Below are 21,138 nucleotides of genomic sequence, written 5' to 3' on the forward strand. Positions count from 1 at the left end.
TAAAAATTACTGTCTAAGGCTATATTTGGTGTCACACCTAAGTACATCAGTGACCTTTTGAATCCTTACTCTGCCCAAAGAGCACTTAGATTGTGTAATCAACTTTTTTTATCTGTCCCTCATTGTCGCTGTAAATCTAAGGGTGGTCGGGCCTTCTCTGCTGCAGCTCCCAAACTTTGGAACAGCCTACCCTTTCATGTGAGGTCTGCTCCTTCATTAACAATTTTTAGATCTGTTCTTTTTTTTATCCCCTTTTCTCCCAATTTGGAATGCCCAATTCCCACTACTTAGTTGGTCCTCTTGGTGGCACGGTTACTCACCTCAATCCGAGTGATGGAGGACAAGTCTCAGTTGCCTCCACTTCTGAGACCGCATCTTGTCACGTGGCTTATTGTGTATGACACCACTGAGACTCACAGCATGTGGAGGCTCATGCAACCCTCTGCGATCCGCGACAACTTACCACGCGCCCCATTGAGAGCGAGAACCCCTAATCGCGACCATGAGGAGGTTACCCCATGTGACTCTACCCTCCCTAGCAACCGGGCCAACTTGTTTGCTTAGGAGACCTGGCTGGAGACACTCAGCACACCCAGGACACTCAGGATTCGAACTCGTGACTCCAGGGGTTGTAGTCAGCATCAATACTCGCTGTGCCACCCAGGCCCCTCTATTTTTAGATCTGTTCTTAAATCTTATCTGTATTCTCTATCTTTTGATTATTCTTAGCTTAGTGTTTTATGATTTACAAAATGTAAATAGTGACTGGATTCTGTTTATTGTGCTATATACTGTATTTTGTATGCCGTATGTTGTTTATTAATGTTGTCACTTGCGTATTTGCACCTTTGTTTTTAAATATTTTTTATATTTTACTGTACATCACTTTGGTGCAACTCTGTTGCTTTTAAATGTGCTATATAAATAAATCTTGACTTGACTTGTCTTCTATTGCTTTTATATTGAAATAACTATATTTTCCATTCCTAGATTAAATCTTAATGGAACATTGTTGCATTTACTCCCATTACTTCTCTTTTTGTCCCTCGTTTGGAAAGTCATGGAAACATAACAGTGCATTTTTCTTTTGCCATTGGAGCAAATGTGAACTCAAAAATTATATTTGCTCTGGTCTCACATTCACCAATGTAAATGTTTGTCCAACTATAATTTACTAATAGGAAATGTTATAAGGATCCATTATTAAAATGGTATTTTTTTTTTACACCTTTGCAGCATGTTAGTTTTCCCCAAGGTCTTTTAATTTCAGTATTTTTTTAATAATTGTTTTTTGCCGCAAAATAGTCAGAATTTACTGTTGTTTTTATGACAACCCTCTATCTGACCCTTAGAATTAAACAGACTACTTTACCTTTAGCACTTCAATATGTAAATAACTGCTATTTACTCTCATTATTAAGCTGTTTTCCTATGGGGATTTTTTTGCTGGTTCAAATAATGTTAGTAATTTTGTGGGGGCAATTTCTCTCTGTGTTCTGGTTGCCCTAATGATCATTTGGTGATTTAATTTGGTCCTATCTTTCTGAACTTGTGGTGTAGGCCAGTTGAAGAGAGGACAGTCCCCTTGGGGAGGTTTTATTTCTTAACAGAGTCAGTTGACAAAAAAAGGTCTGCAGCCTCTCACAACTCTGGCATCTGCTGTTCTCTTTGCCTTATTGCTGTTTTTCAGACACCTTTAAATCTTTACATTAAAGATCTTGTTTTACAGCAAATCAGATGATGATGTTAGCGACACAGAGCTAACCCAAAGGAGAGTTTTATTGCTCAAAAGGTTTGCTCATTCATAGCTCAGGAAACTTAAGGGATAGTTCACCCAAAAATGACAATTCTGTCTCATGTTGTTCCACATCCATATGACTTTATGTCTTTCTTCTGTGGAACACAAAATGAGATTCAATAGGTTTCTTTTCAAAAAGCACCATAAAAGATGTCTCATACACTATATTCTGCTCATTCAAATGTAATGCTTATTGATTAGTTTCGAGAAGTATGTTAACTTCTGGGGGCTTTGGCTGAGGAGAAACATCTGAGAAGCAGGAGACTTGCAGAAATCTGTGAGAAAGTTTGTGTTTGAAGCCTGGTCCTGGCCTCCGCTGTGATAAGTTGAGTGGAATAGCCAGCCTGTGACAGTATAATTAAAGACAATAAAATAAGTTGAAGATATGTGAAGAATACAAATGGCTCCACAGTGCGGTTTTGAGTATGCAGGAAGTTCTCTTTGTCCTCTCAGATGCTGATGAGTTCTGCAGTGCTGCACAGGACTGCTGACACATCAGCACTAACAAAAGACATAAAACATGTCAATCAAACACCTACTGATTAAATGGTACTAAAAAGTGTACTAGAGGCTTTATGTGATATTATGACTCCAATTTTCAGAGAAAGTGAGATTATACTGGGGTGAAAAGTGGCTTAGGCGAGATTTTTGAGTATTTTCACATATAACCAGCAGTTAGAAAATGCATACCGGTAATACTATAGGGATTATAGTTTATTTTATTTCCAATAGAAGGCATTTCATTGTACAGCATCAGGTCAGATCATTTTTTTAAATCAATCTTGAAATTTCCAATAAGCATATAAGGTTTTTAAATATGCTTTGTGTCGAACATTCCATGTTTTATGTGTTATGTAATATTTTATTTGACACGATACGATACTACTTTAAATTGAGGTGTTACAGCAGCAGAGACATAGACACCGCAATACAGAACATAGCAATATTGTTATTTTTTTTAAATGCAAAATAATACAAAAATAAATATGAAAAAAGACAAAACAAGTTTTTAAAGTATTAATCAATCAGTATCTATTTACAGCATTTAATAACTGTGTTTATTATTTTAGCATTGCATGCAGTAGCCTTCAATGTAAATTCAGGACACATTTTTTTTAATACTCAGCCACTAGGGGGAAGTCTCTTTGTGAGTGTGTGAGCTGTGTTAAACCAGTGTCTCATGACAGAAGGATAATTTTCTTATGGCATCAGCAACTTTAAATCTGTGTAGTAAGTCTTTTGTGTGCACACTTTGAAGTTAAACCAAGTTGTCATATAATAAACCAAACAACCCCATGCACTTCTTTTAATATATAATTATTAGTTATTTATTATGAATTATTAAACACAATTGTGCTGTTTATAAACGTTTTCAAGATCACACTCTAACCTGTAGATTGTGTTTAGTTTGAATCCTGTTCTTTGAGTGTTTGTGCAATGTGTGATACAGGTCAAGTGTGTCCTCTTGTGAATAATATAACTCAGTTGGTGACAGACGGATTACTTTAGTAGCTAGAGATTAGCCGTGATTGAGCCACCACCTAAACTAATTGGTGTGCCACAATGAGATCACCTGCGTAGGTCCACTCCATTCATGTTTTTGGTTGTTTTTTCTAAAAACAGCAGGTTTCTGCAATGCAATTTATTTATTTATTTTTAATGGACCATTAAAAATGTTAATGTGCTTTTTTACAGACTGTGTTGATACATTTGCACCTTGATTTAGAAGCAAAATTCTAGCAAATGTTATATACATTTTTAAATAGTTTAATTTAAATATATAACTTTATTTTTTGTGTTAGATTACCCTGGCATTAATAAACAAACAAACACAAAACATTAAACTCTGCTGCAATGGGGTTTCAAATACAGCAGCTGAGGGAGTGACAGTAAATTTGGCATCTTAGTTGACTGACTGTTGTAGTCCACCGTTCTCTATTTTTTTTCTTACGCTTTTGGAAAGTCGTGGAAACATAACAGTGGATCTTTTGCCATTGGAACATATAAGAACTCATAAATAATATTTGCTCTGGTCTCCCAATCACCAGTGTAAATATTTGTCCAACTATAGTTTTTCCAATAAGAAATGTAAAAAGGGTCCATTATTAAAGTGGCTATTTTCTACACTTTTCCTGAGGTCCACTTTTAATGTCAGTAAGTTTTTATTTTATTTATTTATTTATTTATTTGGCTGTAAAATAGTCAGAAGGCTCCCAGTAGAATTAAACAGACTACTTTACATTTAGCACTTCAATATGCAAATTACCTCTGTTTTGATTTGCTAATAAGCATTATTGCATTACGATTTATGAATTACCTGAATTTACAGCTTAGTTTTATTAATGCTTCAGGGGGACGATCACTGTGTATGTCTAAATAGAACAGCAAACTCACTTATTCTAAAGCGCAAGGACTATTCTGTTTTCAATTATACTGATTATCCCCATCAATATAACACAGTAATACACCAAAGCAGCAATAAAGCTTAAAATCTTGAGAGAAGAAACACACAATGTTGCAAAGACTGCAACAATGGAGCCTTTAAAGTGTGTAATCAATTTCTGGGTGTGTAAATGTGCATGTGAGTGCTGTTATGGTTGGCTGTTATTGCACTCTGTTATATAAGGGTTGTTTTTGTGAATTTCAGAGAGAAGCATCTAGTTTTCTTGCCTCTACATTATACATTATTTGTGGACTGACTTTCAAAGGCAACATTTTTACTTCATTCCATTAATTCAAATGTTGAATGCTTTGTACATAAATGCCAAGTAATATGAAATGAATGTTAGTACAAGCACACTGTGAACAAGCCCTAAAACTAACATTTCACTTAATTACAATTATTTCTGTCAGAAAGACTCAAGATTATTAGAATTAATTTGAACGAAAAGATAATTACAGTATATCATTTGATATAAGCCCCGTCCTGTGGTTAAGCACTCCGATGCTTGATTGAACCATCCGATCCTCCCGGAGGCAGTGGGAGTGGAGAACACGGAAGTATGCGAACAATGAGAGGCAGCTGAGCCGGCTTGTAAAGCAGAGGCTGTATTGTGATTGGATGAGAATCCCAAGATCTTCCTGCTAGAACTACGCTTACGCTTACGCTTACATGGAACATTATTACTAGATATTAAAAATGTTTTTTTTTTTTTTTTTTATAAAAGTAATATCACACTCACAATCATGCTGTTGTACTGAATATTGGCATGGCTGTGATTACCTGCAACCTTGTGCCTGTGAATAAATCACAGTCATGCTGATATTCAGTATAACGGTGCTCTGCTTCATTGATGATCAGTTGGAGGTTTTTGTCTGTTTGAAAAACTGGGTTTGAACCAAACATTAAAGATCTGGACAGCTGCTGAATATGTGTCTCTTTCTGTCTACAGTTGGGAGAGGAGAGGTGCATGGAGCTGACAGTGAACGAGCCAGCTGCAGAAAACACCAATACAGAGGTGAGAAACACACAGACATAGTCTTCTCGCATTCTGATCAGTTTTTTGACTGATGCAGATTGTCATATGGCATTGTTTACACATCTACTCATGAGTAATGCTGGCAGAGATGTCTCATAGTTGGTTTTCCTGTCCCCACTCCAGATGTTTAATGTCCATTGCGAGAGATGCATTAGACCTTTGATAGGTGACGCTGCATCTTCACAAGTGCAATAAGTGTGGGCTGATAAAATAATGAGAGGCTTTGAGATGGGTTATCAGAATCAACAAATGCATGGACATTCAACTTTCAGTTCAAGTGCTTATCCATGCTGACTGACATCTCGTTATAATGTATAGATTTTACAATTTCCCAAAAATGAATATTCCTTCATCATTTACTCAACTTGAACTATCCCTTAAAACTCTGCAAGACTTGTTTATGTACATTGTATAAAGTCTGTCTGGCTTTTTCAAAGTTAATTTGGTCTTTTCAAAGTTTTTTTACAAGAAATGGATGAGAGAGTGAGAGAGAGAGAGAGAGAGAGAGAGAGAGAGCTTGCTGTAGTCTTGAACTGCACTATTGAAGTTATCTGTGCAGCAGAGCTTATCTGTGGCAGTGGTATTAGGGAGAGACTCTTACTCTCCTGGAGAGTGGTTTCTTAATTACCTCCACACTTAATTGGCATGGGAACATCAGGCTCTACCAGGACTTTAAATATGGCAATGGAAAATAGGACCTCCAAGTTAAGCTTTCACCTCATTTAAACATATCCCTTGTCAAAATCCTGTTCCTATCAGTCACACCACAATAGGTGGATCATATTTTATTAGTCCCTTAAAAACATTTTCTCTCAATTTGCAATAAGGACACTGTTTGTTTGGATATTTGGAAATATCTGTAACTGAATAATGCACCACTCATAAATAAAATGTCAATCCTAAAATTAGTTTTGTACACATGGGAAGACTTCTGCACTGGAACACGGCTTTAAAATGAGACTGATGCCTTAGGTCTGGAGGTTTTGTCTGCTTTTTGTCTGCACATACTATTAGTGGGAGGCTAGTGTAGAAGATTTGTGTGCGTGTGCATGTGTGCATGCTTGTGTGTGTGTGTGTGTGTGTGTGTGTGGAGTTTGATCCTGCTCTGTACAGTTTCCATCTTGGAGGCGTGTTGATCTCTAATAAATGCCACTGCTGTCTTAAGTAAACCAGCTACGATGCTCTCAACATTTAGGCCTACACTGCTGTAAATAACACACATACAAGAACACACACTTATATTATCAAAACCTCTTTCTGCATTGCAAAGGGAGATTTCAGCCAATTACCATGCTTTCATGTACTTGATATGCTTGTCTGCAGCATATGGCATAGGGCAGCACAAAGTCTGAAGAATACTTTAATACTTTACAAATTTGCTATATCCAAAAACTTGATTTTGAATCCCAGATTTTCTATGTGGACTTTTGGACTCCCCACTTTAAATGCACTGACCTTGGGTCAGGTTGAGTTCAGCCATGTTTTGTAACAATACGAGCCCCTCGTTGGACCCAAATATGCTCAAGACCAAACCCAGGACTCTTTTTTGGAGTTTGAGACTTGGAGTTTAAGACATCTGTGGCTTATATGTATTTGAAAAGAGCCAGAGCCAATTATAGGCAGACACAAAGACAAACCCAAATATAGCTGGAATAATAGAGAAAGAGTAGATATGTGAAAAGTCTTCACTGCAAGAGACGGAGGATGAAATGAAAGCTGCATGAATCTACTACCCCTCTCACTTCTTTAATTTCTCAAGTGGTGCACTCGGGCATCTTCATGAGCTCATTTGCAAAGTCCTGCACAACTCGTCTCACTCTTATGCATGAGTACCTGTGGCTCTTCCAGATGCTGTCTGACTGCACCGTTCACATGAGAGAGCCGTACTGCACACACAGGTGTGCCACCTGTAAACTACTTCTATGTGACTCAAGTGTTTCACACACACACACACACAGCGTGAGTAAGTGTTTCCTGCTAAAATGGAGCCAAAATAAAACCATAATATTGCTTATCCAAGTGTTTGCCATTGCCAGTGTTTTGCCATCTCTTGTGAAGCGTTTTTAAAAATGTTGAAGTTCTTGGAAAAATGATCAAAGATGTCCATTTAATATATTAATTTAATCTTTATTGTCCATTGTCATGGACATTTGTCTTTGACCCCCTACAAGGTGGAATGACACAAGACAATACAAAAACATGCAACCATTCTTCCTTATGCAACCATCTACAAAAAACAAACAAACAAACAAAAAAACAAGATTCAATATACAAAATACATTAAAAAGCAGTAAATCACAATTACATTGCATGAAAAAATATAGATAGTAAAAACTCTAAATAAAAAAGTATTTAATTTTTAAAATTAATAAAAATTTGACTTGTATTCACTATTCTAGTTAATATAGTCTTGTACTGTTCACATATAAAAATTATTGGAAAAATAGCACAGACGGATGTAAAAACTGACAGTGCCCATAAACAACAGTAAAAAGCAAACAAAAAAAATTCCACTCCACTGCAAGACACTAAAGAAACGGAAAGATGCGGCACAATGGTCAAATATGTCCATTTAGCGCATGTTTACATAGACAAAGAATTGAAAAAGAGTGCAGATGGACGCAAAGAAATATTTGGTATAAACGGCCCCTTCATGTTACTAAGTGCATATACCATCATTGCAGACCGGGAGTAGTGATATCATTACTTTTTAAATGATGTAAGGAGCCTTGTTTTGTGGAAACAGGCTTGACATTGTTAGCATAATTTACTAGGAGTCCATTCAATTGTAAACAAAACAGAACTTGGCTCTAAAACAATAGCTCACCGGCCAAGTTTATGTTTGTGCGTAAGAGCTTCTGTCTCAATATCCCTTCGACCCCGTTTCTTAATTATTCCCATGCGTCTGTGGGAAAGTGTTGCGGAGAGGAAGTTAAAGCACTCGGGCTTCATTATGTGATCACTCAAAGCGGCTTTGTGACCCATCTGCTGAAGAGCTTAGAGTGTGTGTGTGTGTGTGTGTGTGTGTGTGTGTGTGTGACAGAGAGAGAGACATAGTATGTGAAGTGGCCATTGTGCTGCTGGATGCAGAATGAAAGCCATGATCAGGGTGTTGTTTTTCGAGGAGCTAGAGGGGCAGGCATTGTGCAGACAGCAGGTAAGAATGAGAGAAGAAAAAAATGAGAGAAAGAGCTGGTCTGGGTAGACAGAAGTGCTATTTTATGGAGGAGAAGGGGACAGAAGAATTGTTCAGTTGGTCATTGCATGCCTCGAACTGCTTCTCTGTGCTGGACTGTCTGCTGATCATCACCTGGACATATGTTACTGTTTGAAGATGCTTGTATGTGGACTAACTTGTTCTGTTTTTGTACAGATAGACAGGCTGGAAATATTATGGAATCTTATAATTGTGTCTTCCAGGACTGGGAACGTCATTGAAATTAATACAGTATTAAAAAGCTGTATAGAAGTCATGGAAATATCTATAATGTATATACATTTTTCATGTTGAAAATATTTTATTAGCTTGAAATTGCTCACTTTGAGTGTAATCTCTATACATAATTTGGTAACAATTTCTATGAAGCATGTATTTATAATCCATTATAAGGGTGTTCTAAACACATATTAATGCATGCATAATGTCTTATAATAAACCTTATAATATGTTGTATTGTCTGATAAATAACTGTAACAACAGTTATAAAATGATATAATACATACCTATGGTTATAACTTTTAAGATATAACGATGCATTCACATGATGAAACCTGTAGTTTTCTTAACGCATTATAATGTATGCATAAAGCCTTACAATAAACGTTCTTGTGACTTCATACATTATCAGTACGCAAATGAGTAAAAATCCATAATTTACAGTGCCAGTGCCTAGCCTTTAGTAGAGCTGTTACTTTGTTCATTTTTGATTGTTTACTCTGAGGCCAATGTTCATTTTAATGTGAGCAAGTTTAAGCTGACAACTCTTTAACATCTGAAGTAATGTTATGTGGGTTTGTTAATTTTATTAAATATTTTATTTTATAAGAACAGTATTACAATAAAAAAATTTCAAAGCAAATGTGTCTTATAACCACTTTATAATATTTTATGACTTTTTAAAAGAGGACCTACTTTAGCTTTAATTATTATTATTATTATTATTATTTTAAATCAGACAAAAAAAAAAAAAACACTTATAAATGATTATGACCACATCATAAAGCCTTTTGGATGTTTTCAAGAAACCATTGCATTTGTCATTTCACTTAAAGTGGTAAAAGACCACTCATAAGTTGTAGGACGATATTTTGATATTAAATAAGCACTGTTAAAATATGAAATTAATAATACATTATAACTTATAATGCATTGTAATCTTAAAACTTATATCCATAAATAGGTAAGTATTAAATCATGTTATAACTGTTGTTACAATTATTTATGAGACAATACAACATATTAGAAGGTTTATTATAAGGCATTATGCATACATTACAATGCATTAATAATAACCTTATAATGCATTCTAAATGCAGGCTTCATAGAATGTGTTACCAATAAGTTTCATACATCCTTATCCACTAATCAGGAACGACTAGAAAACTCATGGAAATTAATTGGTCAAGAAGTGTGGGAATCCTGGATAGAGAATGAGCAGCAAAACTTTAATGCAGTATTTAAAGCATTTGTGGATATTTAGCCAAACTGAAAGTAAACCTTTACATGTTGCTGGCTCACTAATGTTAAATCATCTTAAATCAGCTGTTTACCACCACGTACTTGCTGCTTTTCAAAGTCTGGGATTATACTTCTGTAAATAATTTAAATCTTTTTTGGAGGGATTTCCTCCCCTTTTCTCCCTAATTTGGCATGCCCAATTCCTAATGTGCTCTAAATCCTCGTGGTGGCATAATGACTCACCTCAATCCGGGTGGCGGAGGATGAATCTCAGTTGCCTCCGCTTCTGAGACGGTCAATCCACGTAGTTTATCACATGGCTTGTTGATTGCTCATAACTGCGGAGACCTAGTGCGTGTGGAGGCTCACGCTATTCTCTGTGACATCCACGCACAACTCACCACGTGCCCCACCGAGACTGAGAACCACATTATAGCGACCACTTGGAGGTTAACCCAACGTTACTACTCACCCTAGCAACCGGCCAATTTGGTTGCTTAGGAAGCCTGACTGGAGTCACTCAGTACACCCTGGATTCGAAGTTGCGACTCCAGGTGTGGTAGTCAGCGTCTTTACTTGCTGAGCTACCTAGGCCCAATTTCGAAATTTTCTCAATTTTCAGTGTTTTCCCACCAAATTTTAATTTCCCTAAAAATCTGTGTTTAACACTCATTTGTTAGTATCCAAATTTGGGATGCCTCAGCCCCCTTATTATGTGGTCTCTCTTCTTGTTTAATGAAAACAATGGCTGCAGTAAGTATGCTAGATTATTTCACTCTGAATCCTCCCCTTACCAGTCATTACAAACCTTAAAAGTCTAACTTTGGTTCTAGTCAGTGGCAGACACTGGGACTGCCTAAAGCAGTTCTCTAAAATTTATGGTAGAAACTGTAATATTCAATATGGCAGCTGTATGGAATTCCTGCTTTACAAATAAGAAAGATAATCACTTTTTTGATTGAGACATTGCTTGTTTTTATTGCTCTCTGCTTTCTGCTACAAAATAATACTGTATAATGGAACCAAATGCAACTGTTACTGATATACCTGCAATTTTAATTGTTTTGTAAATGGAAGTTCAGTGAAGAATGTTTTGAACATACCACCTTTAATATTAAAGCAAAAACATTGCTCTAGTCAAGTCCCATCTCACAGTCTAATAGGGTGCTGCTGAGGTGGTTACATTTTATTCTCATGACTGTTTTATTTATTTGACAACAGCACACAAATATTTCATGGTAGTTTTTTTATGATTGCAGTACACAGCCCTCTCCTCCTATCTGTTTATTCATTTAAATGACAAGGGTAGGTCTTGAAATAAAGAGCAGATTTTGTGTGATGATGCATCAGGCCTGATGTGACAATCTCTGCTCAAGCACTGCTGCTGTTTCCTTCCTGTGACCTGTGTAGGAGAGAATACATTTTCATATCCCTTCTTATATATTCCTCCTTCTGTTAGCCTGTTTTAGGTGTGGACAGCGACAAAGGATGAGGTGTAAGATGAGTCCTTATCAGTATTTGCACACCACTTTCTGTTTTTCTTCTATCTCACAATCCTCTAGTTGGCATAGAGATGTGAATATAATGAATATGTACTATTGACACTTTCTTTAGTCATAATTACTTTAGCTTCATTTAGCAAAAGTGTTTTTCCTTTAAAAAGACTTTTGATAAGGAAGGACTGATATGTGTGCAGTCTGTGATATTACCAGCACACATAGACAGAGAGATGGAGTGAGAGTTTGTCTATGTGTCTGGATGTGTGATGGGGCTGCTCTACCCAGCAACTGCACTTTTTAAATCATCAGTATGCATCTTTCTTTCTTTATTTTTTCAGAGGGGAATCACATGTTTTTGGGATCACTATCGTTTCCCTCTAATTTAAGAGGTAGGTTTGGGTAAGGGTAGGACTAGGGTTTGGGCTTTATGTCTTTGACAGAAATGTTGTTTCAGGACCAACAAATGATGTTAATCCAGAAACAGGTCCTTCTTGGCCAAATTGTGGTGATCTTGCTATCAGTGCTGCATTTATGCACCTATTATAATCTCATTTAACAAGGGCTTCTTTAAGAATGTGTGTTCCTTCAACTTTGTTTTTATAGTCAAAGTGAAATGGCTTTCACAACATATTTTACTTTCATAATGTGACACATTTCTGAGTAAAACAGGATATTATATGAGCAAAAAATTTAGGGTGGGACTTTAATCCATTGGAAATTGTATCATGAAATATTGGCGTTACATACCAGAATGTAATCAGTTGGTTGGAAAGGGGTTGGAAAATAAAAAGGAACGGTGATGTTTGATGAAAAGTGCATTTGTTTCAGAAGTGATTATGTTTTGAAGAAAGATAAGTTAAGACAAAAAAAAAATCTTTTTAAAAACGTGTGCTGATGAATCGCTCACAATTAGACCGGGAATGTGTCTCTCAAAGAAATTAATCAAATGGTTTCGATGAGATTTTTTAAAAGCTTTACTTTGTATAAAATTACTTCAATTAATACCAAAGCAAATGTAGTTGCTTAGCAATTTACCAAGCTGTATTGTTTAAAACTTATGAAATTTGTAACTATGTTTTTAACATTTGAACTCCTGATTAAGATTAATTAAATAATTTGACTAATTTAAAATGCATTATATTCGCATTACTTAAAGATTACGCAGTTCAGTTTGGTGGAAATTGAAATGTGTAAATGTGTGAATCTGAGATATTTTTGGTGTATATTAAAGGAATATTCCTTGTTCAATACAAGTTAAGCTCATTCAACAGCATTTGTGGCATATTGTTGATTACCACAAAAGTTAATTTCGAGTCATCCCTCATTTTAAAAAAAAGAGAGCAAAAAACAAGGTTACAGTGAGGCACTTACAATGGAAGTGAATGGGGCCAACTTTTGGAGGGTTTAAAGGCAGAAATGTTAAGCTTGTAATTTTATAAAAGCACTTACATTAATTTTTTCTGTTATAACTCTTGTATTATTTGAGCTGTAAAGTTGTTTAATATGTCATTTTTACAGTCATTTTAGGATTTGTTGACATTACATTGTCATGGCAAAAAATGTGTAAAAGAAAAAGATTAGTAAATGACTAAATCTCACTAAAAATCATGTTAACATTCCTATTGTTTATGTCTTGTGCCGATACTTTTGAAACAGATTGTTTTAACATTCAAAAATTGGCCCCCATTCACTTCCAGTGTAACTGCCTCAATATAACACAGATTTTTGCTTTTTTAAAGAAAAGGAGAGTCAAGTAAAAATTTATTTTTGTGGTAATCATTATTATGCCACAGATGCTGTCGATTGAGCTTAACTTGTACTGAACCCAGAATATTCCTTTAAGAAAGTAAATAGGGTCCACAACTGGAGTCGCAAGTTCAAATCCAGGGCGTGCTGAGTGACTCCAGTCAGGCATCCTAAGCAACCAACTGGCCCTGTTGCTAGGGTGGGTAGAGTCACATTGGGTTAACATCCTTGTGATCGCTATAATGTGGTTCTCGCTCTCAGTGGGGCACGTGGTGAGTTTCAAATTTGGGAGGAAAAAAAAAGAGTATATAGGCTCAGTATGATTTCAGATTGATTTTAAAGGATATCCTAATGGAATGACTTCCAAATAAATGTACTCAAAATCCTACTTCTTGTTAAACACATTGTCTTGTCCCTCTAAATCAACCAGAATCAGCTGCTTGTTGTTCTCTTCAAAGGCAGGTGAAGTGTTTTTCACTTGAGGTTCAGTGGCTTTCCAAGACACCTCAAAATAAACCCTGATTGATGTTTTCAAGGTCACCATGAACCTGCTTACTCCCTCTTAAACCCTTCAAATTGCTCATAAAAGCCTGAGATGTACTCCACTTTATTTCCATGCACAAATAACTTACCTTTAACTTAGCTTTGCCACAGATAACCAAAAGAGTGAAAAATCGAGAGAGAGAGAGAGAGAGAGGGAGAAAAAGAAAAAAAATCAATAAATATGATAGCTATTTCCCTATGCCTTAGTGTATATGCTCTGGGCTAGAAGGAAATCTTCAGCATTGGCTCCCATCTGTCAGAGGAGTGTGCGTGCATGTGTGTGTGTGTTTGTGTGTGTGTGTGTGTGTGTGGCCAGCTCCAGAGGAGGAGGGATGCTCTGTGATCTCAGCAGCAGCAGCAGAGGCAGCAGTCTGAGCCCCAGCCATGTGGCTGAGACGCAGATAGCACTAACAGGCGCTGGGGTGTAGGACTACGGCAACACCATGCCTGCAAACAGAGAGGACTTGCAAATCTGTCAGCATTAGCTTCAGCCGTGCCTTTCGTCCGCCGTGGCTTAGTCTCTTTCAATCTCTCTCTTCTCTTTCATCTCTCTGTCTTTGTTATTGTGTTGCTGATGAAGGCAAAACTAGCTTGAGCTGTTTGGCTCAATATGGATTGTCTGTGTATTGTCACAACTAAGGTAAGAAGCATGAGAGAGCGAATGAGAATTGCAAGAGGATAAAAGGGAAGAAGTTTTTTTTTGTTTGTTATTCCAGATGTGTGTGTATATGTGTGTGTGTGTGTGTTTGCATACGTGTGTTGTCTATAGGGTATTATTCTTTTTGTATTGTCTTTCTGTTTTTCAAAAGAGAATAAAAATGTCTCTATCGAACAGTACGTTTAGTGCGGAATCTCTTAGTCTCGTATTGCACTCCGAACAGATTTAATCCCAGCTCTGTCGAGCCATCAATGCGGAAACTTGTCTAAAACTTTGATGGGGCTCACGCGCATATAACGAGTCTCTCTGTAGGCAACAAGGCTTTTAGCTCCTCGTCACCGCTGGAGCCGTATTGGATCAGTCACGGCGCTAGTGAAATACATTATTGATGGTAAGTCCATCAACAAATGGCTAAGGTTTTATCAGATTTTCCCGCCTTGGTTGGAGCAGGAGAACCCCTTTGAGGGACATTAGAGGGTTGAGTAGTGCCAGTCTACCATTCCTACTTGGGTTAATGGGGTTTATATGACCCTACCCAAGCTGCTCTGCTTACAAGCTTCTAAATATACAGGATAAGTGATTTGATCTCTGGGTTTTTGTACAGTTTAATGTTCTCTGTGGGCTTGCTAAACTTATTCTAGTCTGAATGAATAATAATGGAGTGTAAGATGGTGGGCTTGTTCCTGTTATCTAGACAGCTACCTGTATCTCTCTCTTTCTCTCTCTCTCTCTCTCTCTCTCTGATTCATAATCATAATTGCATCTGTGGTTCAGCATCCTGAGAGCTAAAATATTAATGTTTGTATTTGCATGCTTTGTTAACCATATGCTGGAAGTGTCCTTTTGACGGTAACTTGGGCAGTTTGGCTCTGTGCGTTGAATTCCAAATGTGGATCTGCTACAGCTGAATGAAATGAGTCTAAATGCAGATTTTAATGGTCATTGGGTTTCATGTGTATTCTATCTCTATAAAAACCTCAGCCATAAAAGGCTAATTTACCTTCTTAAAGGATGTTTGTAATTTTTATGTTAAAATACTCTCCCATCCCAGCTTAATATTCTGAAAAAAGAAATACAAATAAAATACTAACAATAAGTAAGCTTGTTTGTTTGAGCATCCTTATCAGCCTGACATACCAACATGGGCTCAAACAATGATATGAGTTTTTATTGACAGGACTATCTGTTTGTCCAACCATGCAGGGGGGGACCTTTTGTTATTTTTGCATGGGAGGAGGCTATTGTCATATGGAAACTTAAGAGTTTCAAACTCTTAGTCATTATTCAAGACTATTAAACAGTCAGTAATAAAATAACAATAAAAAACAACAATTAATATAAATAGATACAAATTCTAATAAATTAAGAAAATTCCGAGGCTTTTTTAACAGCTTAAAAAGGTTTTAACATCAGTAGGCTATGAAGCGTTCAAGTAAACTTTCAGAATGAAATGCAACATAAAACTACTACTGGTCTTCACTCTGTGATTATAATACATTAGTAAATTTTAAAGCTACTAAAGTTATTCAGTCAAGAGCAGTGTGTTTTCTCATTTTCTTGTTATGGTTGTTTGATCATTATAATGGCACACTAGACAGCAGCAGGTCTATTAGCTTACATTTATACTTATAAGTCCGACATTTTAATATAAATATGCTTTTTTCTCCACTGTTTATGTTCACTTTAGACATAACTCATTGTTTTCCATGAATACCTCACCAAGATGGGGCATTTTGGTGAATTTTGAAATGTATTTGACTGTTCAGGCGTGCATTAGCATGAACATTTTCAGCACACAAACATATGCCATCTGTCAATCAAACAGGGCGTAGCTGTTACTAGATCGCTAGTGAATTATAAAATGATGCACTCTGGATTATTTTCAACAGCAGAGAAGAATATGAATTTTGTAATAAGTGACACAGGCTTAGCCTATCACAAATATAGCCGGTTATTTTTTCGTTATTAACGTTTTAATCAGTCTGCTTTTTCGGTAGGGCAAATAAAATTATTTTTCACTCACCCCTTCAAAAATACACTTGTCCCGGACAAGCAGACAAGCGTTAATGTCAAGCCCTGGTGATGATATCAGATGGTAAAATGATGGTACTGAATGATAGCCATATTCATATACCATGGTATTTACTTGTTACTTCAATGCACTTCATAGTACATCATGACACATCCAAAAAAACATGGTTACCATGGTACTTTTTGGTAGATTTTGTGATAGTATAAGCAATACCATCTTGTTTATGTGCCTAATGCCCAAAGTATGCTTCAGTCAGATGTGAATGCTAGGCGCACACAAAAAGTATATAGTTAAGTCCAGCAGCTCAAGCAAACAGCAATCTCGGTAGTGAAAGGCTATGCTTGTTGCTAAAAAAGGAGCACTATCCGGTTTATAGCAATTTTGCAGTGTGATGGCGCTGTTGACAGAGATCTGGCTGATCTGTGGCACCCTGGGAAGTATTGCCCAGGCTCCATTGGGTGAACCCCTCCATTTAGAGGAAGAAATGGATAGTATTTATCTTGGAGAGAAAGAAAAAGAGAAAGAAGAGCTGACAGATTAGATGCAAAGAACCTCTGGAATGCAGAGAGGAGCCTGTCTCTCCCATCCACTGATGCTGACATATGCCTCAAAGAATAGACTACCTGAGGAAAGTTAGTACAGTTTGTGCAAGCCCCCATTTTGTGCTGAGCGATATAACAGAAGGTTGCTCTACAATGTATTAAACATTCGACACAGTTCAGGGCAGAGGCATACATATCTAAGAAACATTTTTGTCAGAAGCTCATCCTATCGCACAATGTAAATATGATCCTTCTTGTCATTTACTGGGTTTCCATCCAACTATTTTTATGCACATTTTGAAATTACGCACAAGAAATCCTGAATGAAAATGCTTGATATTCGAATAAACTTTAAAAATTCTAATAAAATGTAATGTGCTTGGAGGAGATACATTTTCTAGAGTTTCGCATTAGTTAAAATGAGCATTAAGACAGGGGCCTGGATAGCTCAGCATGTAAAGACGCTGACTACCACACCTGGAGTCGCAAGTTCGAATCCAGGGCGTTCTGAGTGACTTCAGTCAGGCTTCCTAAGCAAACAATTGGCCCTGTTGCTAGGGTGGGTAGAGTCACGTTGGGTTAACCATCTCGTGGTCGCTATAATGTGGTTCTCAGGCTCAGTGGGGCACGTGGTGAGTTCCGCAGAGAATAGCGTTAGCCTCCACACGCGCAAGGCAACCGAGATTCATCCTCCACCACCCGGATTGAGGCGAGCCACTATGCCACCATGAGGACTTAGAGCACATTGGGAATTGGGCGTTCCAAATTGGGGAGAAAAGGGGAGAAAACAATAGCGCATTAAGGTGATAGAAACAGTTTATTCGCAAAACGATTATGTTTATTATTTTCATAATTCAATGGCACATTTTCCCCTCAAATGCTCATTAATGCAGTGCCAAAAAAAGTCTTAATTCATGTTACTGTAATACAGTAATGAAAATAATATATTTTCTAATTAAAATCATCATAAATTAAATTCAGTATTACAAAAACGACTTTAATGTATATGATATTACTATATTTTCTACATTACAATACTATATAATATATTTATAACATATGTATTATATTTAAATATAATATATATACAATAATATATAATATACTGTATATCATTTGTATTTGTTTATTTTGAGGTTTAATATGTCCCGGACATTTTTTGACAGATTTATGAGATTCACACTATAAGTCCCGTGTCATTCAAAGTTTTCACACCCGGCCAGCAGGATTTTTTTATATTTGGATTCTTTTTGCCAAGAAGAGAGGGCAGGAAATTTAGTGGAGGAGATGGATGAACAAGATTGAGAAATGTTGCGAGCCTGATTCGAACTTGCATTGCCCACATGAGTGCCAAAACTCAACGAGTGCCACAACTCAACCTTTTTTTTTTTCACAACCAGCATGAATTGGACAAGGCATAAAAATGCAGATTCAAAAGACCATAAATGTATCATTATACCAGGAAAGTGACAGTCACAGAAAGAGAAAACTATCTTCTGGAGGGAATATCCTCCCTCACAAGAGATAATTATATTGTACATTACTCCGTCTCATCACAGGAAATCTTCCCTCCAACAAAAACGTTCAGTTTTTTTTTTTGGCTGCAAATATTTTGTGTCAGTTCCTTCTATTTTAAGTCACGGTGAAGGATACAAGCGCCCTCCTCCACTTCCCACTACTGCAAATGCACGTATCAATCTCTCTCTCTCTCTCTCTCTCTCTCTCTCTCTCTGTGTCTGCCTCCACTCTCTTCTGGTTGTTAATGTTATGTAATAGTTTGCACTCAGTAGGTTATGGCTGAGAGAATAGCATCCCACACACATGCTGAAAGCTGATGCTGCCATGTACTTTATGTGTGTGTGTGTGTATGTGTGTGTGTTTGTTTCCCCACCAGTGCTGTTTTTAGTGGTGTGGTCAAAGGTGATATAATGATAATCTCTACCCTTCCTACCCTCCTACCCTCCTCTCCTCTGCTGGACAGCGTGGGATCCAGGGTTCACCTGCGTAGGAAACACTCATTGATTTTATCTGGCCCACAAGGCCATTCGACTTTGTCTCACATTAACTTGAGATGTAGTTGAATACGTCTGCTGTTCTCTTGTTCATTCATTCAGGCGGAGGTGTAACATTTGCAACATACGTTGCCCACATGCTTTGAGGGTTTTTAGCACTTTCTCACCAGGCTTCTATGCAGGATTGTTGCTGACTTTCTGAATGATGAAAGATTGAAGAGACACTCCTGTCAAAACTAGGGTGGGAAATCGAGAACCTGTTCCATTTTCTTGAATAATAGTGGAACTCAAGGAGTATCGTGATGTTTGGTTTGGTTCTCTATTATTTTCTTAAAAAAAATCAGCTTAGACCAGAATCAAATTTCAGGCTTGTCAAGTCTGGTATATAGCTGAATATAGTGCTGTTTGGGACTGGTTCAACTGGTGGACCAGCAAAATCAAGCTCTTTATCCAGCAAAGTCTTAATGGTGATGCTTGTTGACCGAGGATGTCTATCTAGTTTAAGTTAGTTTAGAGCCATAATTGTCAAATTTATTACAATTCCCAACCCTAGTCCAAACTGTGGTTATTAGATAATGACGGCTCATGCTAATGTTGCATAGACCTATTATTTACTTATCTTGTTTGGAGCAAAGGGTTAGCTCTGTTCCTAGAAGGTCATAAAAGGTAATGACATAATGGATTTAGTGTAAGTCATTAGTAAATATGACCTATAGACACACGTTATAACAGTTTTTCCCTATTTTTTTTGTTGTTGTTGTTTTTTTGCCATCAATCTTTTTTGCTTAAAGTTTCTACTTTAAAATGGAACATAATTAGTTCTGGGGTTAATGAGTGATGGCTTTATGGTCTGTGGAGCTTTGCATTACTGCTGAGTTCAGAACTGTAGAAAAGCCTTCCTGATTCTCTGAGCACCCACCGTAATCCTGTCCTTGCATTTGAAGATGTACCGGTGCTAAAAATGAGGAGTGTGGCTGGGACAGCAGATAATTCTAGGGAGCAACGCAGTAACAAGGCCAAGCATAAACATAAGAGCATTAAATCTAGCTTTTTAGAAAACAAAGGGTCAGGAAAAGCCTACAGAACCTAATGATTCAAACTCAACATTAAATAAAAGTTAACACTGTTTACTTTATTAATACATGTTCCTGGTGGTATTGTGCATGATGGTTCCATGCATATTATTCTGAAGTAAATAAGTGTCTTTGTAATCTTTCATCAAAATGAACTTGCTCCGCATCTGAGCCAACTTTCCTTTTGTTTGACATCACTCCAGACTGATCTCGCTGTGAATTTAGCAATTGTAGGTCAAAGGTTTAGGTCTGTGCTAACCGAATTTGAAACCGCTGCCCCAAGTGGACGAAGCATGGAAATATTGATGAGCGTATGGGCATGTTTGAGCTCCAGTTTCTAGGTTAAATATCCACAGAGTGGTGCCAAAGCAAGTTGTAAAGCAATTTGCATTTTTTGTTATAAATTATGTAATACAATCAAAAGGATTGCATTTTATTTACTGTATACCCTAACCCCAAACCTAAACCTAAACATAACCGTCAGTAGAGTAAAAGAGTAATTTTAGAGCAAAAATGCAACCTCGGAGTCACGCTCATCATTGTTTATGTGAACATGATTTCTTCCTGGTTTCAATGGGTACAGGGCTTTTATCTCTGAGGCTGCTTGCATCACACACTATAAGTAACGGCATATGAAAAAGGTAGACACATTTGAATTGATGCAAAAATGTTTTATGGAGGATGGCGTTTGTCAGTAATTCAGCAGAATGGGGTTTTTGCGGGTACCGGGATATTTTGTATAAATACAGCGATTTCCCGTGTGATATTATCACCTAGACTATGCGGGTTATTGGTTAAAGCTAATCAATGTCCATATGGCTATTTAGGCATTGTTTTAGGTTACTGTTGTAATTTTACTGTTGTAAATGTAATACAGCTTGCAGTGAATTTATCAAATAATAATTGGGATACATCAAGATGCTCTTGAGGGTGAACTTGACCTTCAGCCTTCACGTTCTGGTCGAAAAGCCTCCTCTAATGTGGGTGTTGGCATTTTTTTCTGAAGGGAGTATTCATCCACCATTGCCTGCACACTTGAAATGAGGTCTGGCTCCATTTGGCCTATTTTTATATTATT

At 37.0% G+C, this 21,138-nt stretch overlaps 1 protein-coding gene across 1 annotated transcript in view; it reads left to right on the forward strand.

Annotated features, from left to right (window-relative positions):
- The window catches only part of dlg2 (discs, large homolog 2 (Drosophila)), a 320,093-nt gene that overhangs the window by 43,456 nt on the left and 255,499 nt on the right, over positions 1–21,138 (forward strand). Inside the window, exon 4 of the mRNA XM_052115808.1 lies at positions 5,191–5,256. Within this exon, the coding sequence (XP_051971768.1) occupies positions 5,191–5,256 (66 nt within the window). The remainder of the gene's footprint in view (positions 1–5,190; positions 5,257–21,138) is intronic.

Source organism: Xyrauchen texanus, chromosome 43, assembly GCF_025860055.1.
Source record: "Xyrauchen texanus isolate HMW12.3.18 chromosome 43, RBS_HiC_50CHRs, whole genome shotgun sequence".
Taxonomy (NCBI): Eukaryota; Metazoa; Chordata; class Actinopteri; order Cypriniformes; family Catostomidae; genus Xyrauchen; species Xyrauchen texanus.